Source organism: Chiloscyllium plagiosum, chromosome 6 (assembly GCF_004010195.1).
Source record: "Chiloscyllium plagiosum isolate BGI_BamShark_2017 chromosome 6, ASM401019v2, whole genome shotgun sequence".
Lineage (NCBI taxonomy): Eukaryota > Metazoa > Chordata > Chondrichthyes > Orectolobiformes > Hemiscylliidae > Chiloscyllium > Chiloscyllium plagiosum.
The window spans coordinates 70,353,528-70,360,954 of NC_057715.1; the positions used below are offsets into that span (position 1 = coordinate 70,353,528).

At 44.0% G+C, this 7,427-nt stretch overlaps 1 protein-coding gene across 6 annotated transcripts in view; it reads right to left on the reverse strand.

The window, feature by feature from the left end:
• upf3a (UPF3A regulator of nonsense mediated mRNA decay) overlaps positions 1 to 7,427 on the reverse strand; it is a 68,434-nt gene that overhangs the window by 22,970 nt on the left and 38,037 nt on the right. For 4 of the 6 annotated variants that reach the window (XM_043691792.1, XM_043691790.1, XM_043691789.1 and 1 more), the window contains exon 6: positions 173 to 271. The exons of the other annotated variants lie outside the window; for them this stretch is intronic. In XM_043691792.1, coding sequence (XP_043547727.1) covers positions 173 to 271 — 99 coding nt within the window. The remainder of the gene's footprint in view (positions 1 to 172; positions 272 to 7,427) is intronic. 6 annotated transcript variants of the gene reach the window in all.

Here is a 7,427-nt window from a genome sequence, read left to right on the forward strand (position 1 = left end):
TTAAAAACTAAGTACATCACTGAGGAGGCCATTCTGTTAATTATTAAGACTGTTGTTTTTTGAATTAACCCAATTAACATTGTGGAACAGATCTCAAACTGACAATACTGAAGGAAGTGCGATTATGCAGTGGTTCAGTAGTCACAATCGTGACTTTAAAGCAACTGCGCACCTGTGTTCTTGTAGACACGCAGCTGCTTCCAAGTTCTGCTTACACCTTTAAGTTCCTGGCTATAGACATTCTCCAGTGTTAGGAATTGGTCTGTACCCACTAGCAATGCAAAAAACAAAATTTCAGGCTGTACATATAAACCAAGATATGGAGTAGTTACTGAGCCCAGTACTGCAAGGAATCACAGAATTCACAAAACAGAAAGATGCCATCCAGCCCATTCTGCCTATGCCAAGTCTAGCTCCTTAACTAGCACTTTAACTGTCATCCTCTGCCCTTCCTTCATTATTCAAAACTAAGAATGATAGATTTATACATGCATTGTCTATGATGCAACGGTTATAGGAAGAGTGAGATAGGATGAACAAAACTGTGTGCACATTTATACCGGTCAGTTTAGAGCAGACAAATTAATGTATTCAATTAGTAGGCTGATACTGCCCAATATCGGGGAATATTCAAACTGCCTAGCTATTCACTAAAGAGACATATTATTTTAAATGTACATAAGAGTTGGTTGTCTGGTTGAAGGATGATGATTACATCTTAATCAGATCAGACTGTGGGACATTTCTGCATATGATCCATTAGTTCAATATGCAAGAGGCAGATATAAACAATATTAAAGAAAGAATGTGCATTTATAGAGCATTTCACATAACCTTATAGGCAATGAACTGTAGTCTCTACAGTCCTTTGGTCAGAAAAACAGAAATGGAATTACTGAGTATTTCTTCAATGCTGAGAATCCGGGCAGTGTTGAACTTCAAAAGGACTTGGTTGTCCTTGTTCCTTAATCACTGAAAGTTAATATACAGGTACAGTCAGCAATTAAGGTAGATGGTCTATTGGACTTTTTTTTTTACAGGAAGATTAGAGGATAGGAGTAAAGATATCTTACTGCAATTACAAACAGCCTTCATGGGACCACTCTTGGAATATTGTGTGGATTTACCAGAGGAAATACATACTTACCAGAGAGACAGTGCAAGAGTTTCACCAAACTAATTCTTCGTAAAGAGGGATTGTCCCGCAAGGAAATTTAAATTTAGGGTATCTATATTCTCTCGAGTTAATAGGAATGAATGGTGATCTTATTCAAATATAAGCATTCTTACAAGGCTTGGAAGGATAAATGCTGTGAACATGCCTGCCCTGGCAAGGGTTGTCCAGAACCAGGGGCAAGATTTGTGGTTGAATTGTGTAAAAGATCTGATGAGGCCCAGGAATACCTTGCTGCATTTTTAATGTATCTACTTGACACAGAAGCAAGTTTCTCTCTAAGCAGTTGCGAGTTGCCAATAAAGGGAGATTATAAATTGTCAAACACCTTATTGAAGTCACAGCTCACCTCATTAATATACAGCTTCCTATTCTACCAAACAAACCTTTTAAACTAGACATCATAAGTTCTCAAAATACAAGTCAGACTGGATACTGGTATTTTCAGCTCACTGCTGGTTGCAAACAGCCAATTAGCAGTCAAATGACTAGGCAGTTTGTCTTCTGGTCAGCAGCCTCAGTCAAGAGAGTATACATCCTGCTGATTGACAATGTGCTATATCAATTTCACACCTGCAACATGCCAACAGCTTATGCAGCAAACCTACCGTATATGTAACAAGCAAGCAGCTATGTCTCAATGTCTTAGGAGAGTGGTCCTAATAAAGTTCATAGAGGCACCTGCCAGTCAGTCAGTTCTGACACAATAAGTCAAGAGCAGCCTTTGATTCCAGTCCAGGGGATTGGCCACAGTCAGAGGCCCAATCAGAGTATTCCCAGTGCGGGGATCTGTATCTGTCCTGTCCATGGAATGGGACATGGTCAATCCTGTGGCTCTATAGCTGCCAGCCCGTGTGTGGGTGGCGCTAATTTGGCTGGGCGGATGTACATGACTCTCTCAGGGTTTTTTGGAATTTCTTGTCCTAGCTGCCCAGTGAGGTGGCTGAAGGGGGTAGACCATGGTCAGTCAGACTAGGGAAATTAGTGGAAATGGAGGTGGGGAAGAACAAAATGGGTAGCTGTCATGGGAAGGAGGCTTTAGAACCGGGGGGGGGGGAGGCTTCTTGGTGAAGGGAAGGGGGAGTGATAACAATGAAGGGAGACAATAAGGTGGGATGGAAATGGGGTATTGTGGAATGGGAACAGTGTATAACTCTACCAGGCATGGTCACCTCATATACCAAGCGCTGAGATAAAGACAGGCTCATGCAGGTTCATGTAGAAAAGTTGAATTGGGACCTGGAGAGGTTCAAGGCCTGTGGGCTGTTATGGTAGACCTATGAGGAATCGATCTGGATGTACAAAGCTTCGTCCACATGAGACTGAGGCTGGACGCCACTATTCCACCATATTGAAAATTGGAAGTACACCACACTATGGCTGCAACAACACCTGAAATGGACAACTTAAAAAGTTAAGTGCCACAACCTTTGGGGGGTGGGGTGGGGGGGTGGGGGTACCAGATCCAATGATATGAGGTCCTTCAGAGGGAAACAATATCACACACAGACCCACGCACTGCAAAGGACACAGACCTGCAGGGTTCCTAATCCCTGGCAATCCTGATGCTCTGGTCAACACTTTTGCTCTTCCATCCAGTTCCAGCATACTCAGTTTTTCGCTGACTGTAGGAAAAATTGGTCTAAAACCGAAGTCCAAGACTGGTAGTGGTGGCGGGGGAAGAGAGGAAATAGGACATTGGGCTCCTTACTCCCTATGAAGAAGTTGTAGATCTGAGTGGAGAAGAGCACAACTGCTTATACAACATGGAGATATTGTGATGGACAACCAACAAAGGAAGCTTCATTGCACTGTATTACCATTCACTCTGCACAAGATTTTCTGGATCCTCCACAACCTATTTCCCCTCTCTTCTTATACATGCACCAATGGGACCCAGTGAACTTCCATAAAGAAACCAGCACTGGAAACCCACAGCTCCATCTCTTGAGGAGGAAATCAGTTGAAGTACCTAAAGGTGATGCACTTGCAAGATATTCACCTGCACCATCACCGCAAGCTTTCATCTCACTGTGTACACTTTCAAAGTTAGAGAACACATGCTGTTGAGCACATCACTGATGTATTTCTGCTGCTGGTCGAGAAAGAAATGCCCCAGGTCTCTGGCAATCAGAGGACTTCTAGAGACCAGACACCTACTCAGCTCCACACTGAAGATAACTCTATAGTCTTAGCCAATATTAACTTGGTCAAATTCCAGAAATAAGCACAGGAACATGAGACAATCGTCAGAGGCACTTGTAACCTGGAACAAAAGATAGAGGAAACCAGAAACATTATCAGTACTGCCATCTGTGAGTCTAACTGCCTTCATGGACAGGTTGGCAATTGCATTAGAAAGCCAAGTCCAGCATACTTGGTGTCTGCCAGATACACGCACATAGACATGCACCTCATTGTTCTAGCTATGGGTGCTCAGAATTAGTGGCAAGGCAAGAAAAAAATGAGAGACTGCAACCTCCTTTGCACAAGCAACATTAACGCTTTTTCTCGCTTCATGAATCCTACAAAACCAGCAGACTTTCTCCAGCACTTTGTTTTTGATTCAGATCTGCAGAATCTGCAGTTCTCAGTTTTATTACTTGGATGTGATAGCCTAATACCTTAAGAAAACCTGATGTGTTACCTAACCTTAGTGTTGTGTATTATGTTAATACACGTTCTTAATAATAGCTGGCATTTACTCCAACAGTCAGTCAGGTAAAATGCACATACTTGTAAGTGGGATCCTTTGAAGTAAAATCACAAGGCTCACGAGACATCAAAAGGCCAAAGACTGCAAAAATATCAAGGCCCATCTATCCTTTGTACTAACCGGGGCGGGGGGGGGGGGCTCTTTGCCAGATTACTAAAAGAATCTTAAACAATTGAGGGAAGTCCAAACCCGCTCAATCTTTCTGGTAATGGGTTTCAATTAGGGTAGCTCTGGCTTCTTAGGCTATATAATGTATTGCTGTGCCATGCTCTTTGAATGGCCCTCCTGGTCAACATCCTGATCCTTGGCCTTGTCTTTATCCTCAGAAGATTACTGCCATTCTGCATTTTCCCAATGTCCAGAAAGTCCCTGTTCCCCCACTTCATCAGCTTCAGGTGCAGAGGGCACAGAATGCCACAATGAGACAGGATATGTTTATTGGGCAATACTGCAAAACTCTCTGTCAGAATAGTTCACACAATGAAACCTCATGTTACAGAAGCTTATGGTCTCCACTCTGCCACTGGTGGAAGTGTCAGAAGTGTTATAACTTTATCCTGTATTAGCCTGAGGATTTTGTAAAGACATTATCAGCCATGTTGAAAGGGTACCCCTAGGCTCCTAGCAGCCTTCACTGCATGGATCAAGGACATTGAAAGGAGACAGGAGTGTACGAGTTCACTAGTAAGAGTCATGGCAGCCTCACGATAATATGCTGCAGGCCTCCAGAGTTTGGCCTCAATGGTCACATACAATTTGGATACCTGTTAATTGGAAAGCTTTTCTATTGACAAACTCTTGATGGTAGGCCACTCTCAAAGCAACATGAGTGCAGGTGATAGCACCCTGCACCAAAGGGAAGCCAGTGATGGAGGAGAATCCCACTGTCCCAGCTGCTTGATTCTCATTGTCACAGGGGAATGATGTGAAAAGCTGCATTTTGGAGAAAAATGGCACATATTTGAGTGGAGGATTTGGCGATGCCTCAAAAGGTCCTGAGTTGCTCCTTAAAATATGCAGCTGACCTAAAGATTGAGGGCCTCTTCAACCTTGATGACCACTGGAATGGGATGGCACCCAGTCCTTCTAAGCACAAGTCCTCTTCCAACAGATAGTACAGTTTGTTGATGATGTCTTTCAGACAGTTGAACATGACAGCAATGCTTGTAACGCTGAGGTCTCATTCTCTGCTTTCTTGGTCCATCTTTATCTACCTTTGCAGGCAGCGTCTAGAGTTTGCTGGACTTGTTGACAAAATTGTAATCACTGTCTCCTCCTACATTGCCTTTGGAATTGCACCAAGGCGACAAAGACTCCAATGTGGGATCTGTGAGCAGATAATCTGTGGGGAATGTCAGAAAGATAACACTATTTTATTGAAGGAATTCCTGAGCCCTCACATCTGAAGCAATGAAACCTCATGTTATACCCTCATACAATGTGGTATGGCAGCTTCTCCAGGAGCTCACAGTCATGTCACCATAAGGATGTCCAAAGTATGTGGCCTTATTCAATTGTATGTTTGCACAACCAAAGTTCTCATGGTACATTGGAACTGGAATTCAACCAGTAAAACCAAAAAACTCTCCCACCCCCAAGAAAAGACTCCCTTCCACATCACTGACCACATCCTTGCATACCTATATTTTAGCATATGAATCTGGTAGCTATGTAGCATTGCTTCCATTGTTTGGACTGTAGTTGTAGAATGGAAGCATCAGGTTCTACTTTTAAGTGTCTTTCTCATCATTTCTCACACCATGTCAGGGTAGGGAAGATTCCATACAGAGTTAAAGTTTAATGCCCAATAATATCTTTCTTCACAATGAAAGAGGTGAAAAAGTGACCTGTTTTATTTTCTTTTTTTTTATTTGTAGCATGGGTGTCATTGACAAGATGAACATTTGTCGTCCATCTCTAATTACCCTTGAACTGAGGACTTGCTAGGCCATTTTTGGGCGCCATGAAAAGTCAACTATGTTATTGACAGTCAGGATTCACATGCAGGCCAGAACAAGAAAGAATGACAGATTTCCTTCCTTAAAGGTCATTAGTAAATCAGAAAGGTTTTTCCAAGATCCAATATAGTTAACATGGTCAGCATCACTGAGAAGATTTTCAAGGTTGATTAATTGAAGTTAAATTTCACCACTACTATGGTGGGATCTGAATCCATGTTCCTAAAGCATTAGCCTGGCAAATCTAGAGACAAAATCACTATGTCATCATCTGGCCTTTCAACTGTAGAAAGAGATGGGGAAAGTTCAGGAGAGAATTAAAAAGTGTGAGATTTCAAGGTGTCACAGAGTGGCAATAATTGTAAAGAGAAAGATCCAGAGCTATTATTAATAGTAGGTAGCAGAATACAAGACAACTTTGCTGAAAGCAAGAACAAGAAAACGAGACCCTGATGGCCAGATGGGAAATGTAGGACAGTTTATGGTCTGAAGTTGTTGAACTTTTGTTGAGTCCAGAAGGCTGTAAAATGCTTAACAGAAAACAAGGCTCTGTTCCTCCAGCCATCCCAAGTCTACTGCATGTTCCAGTGAAGCCTGTGCCATCTTTGGAAAGTTCATTTCTGCAATCTGATAACATGGATGCCACTTTCAGAGCTACACTGGCACCACCCCCCACCTTTTTCTCTGCTACATCGATGACTGTATCGGCGCTACCTCGTGCTCCCACGAGGAGGTTGAACAGTTCATCCACCCCGACCTCAAATTTACCAACACCTTCCACCCCGACCTCAAATTTACCTGGACCATCTCAGACTCCTCCCTCCTCTTCCTAGACCTCTCCATTTCTATCTCGGACGACCGACTCAACACGGACGGTTATTATAAACCAACTGACACCCACAGCTACCTAGATTACGCCTCCTCCCACCCTGCCCCTTGTAAAAATGCCATCCCATATTCCCAATTCCTTCACCTCTGCCGCATCTGCTCCCAGGAGGACCAATTCCAATGCCGAACAACCCAGATGGCCTCCTTCTTCAAAGACCGTAATTTCCCCTCAGACGTGGTTGACGATGCTATCCACCGCATCTCTTCCACTTCCCGCTCCTCCACCCTTGAACCCCGGCCCTCCAATCGTCACCAGGACAGAACCCCACTGGTCCTCACCTACCATCCTACCAACCTCCAGATACATCGTATCATCCTCCGTCATTTCCGCCACCTCCAAACAGACTTCACCACCAAGGATATATTTCCCTCCCCTCCACTATCAGCGTTCCAGAAAGCCCACTCCCTCCGTGACTCCCTTGTCAGGTCCACACCCCTCACCAACCCAACCTCCACTCCCGGCACCTTCCCTTGCAACCGCAAGGAATGCAAAACTTGCGCCCACACCTCCCCCCTCACTTCCCTCCAAGGCCCCAAGGGATCCTTCCATATCCGTCACAAATTCACCTGCATCTCCACACACTTCATTTACTGCATCCGCTGCACCCGATGTGGCCTCCTTTACATTGGGGAGACAGGCCGCCTACTTGCGGAACGTTTCAGAGAACACCTCTGGGACACCTGGACCAAC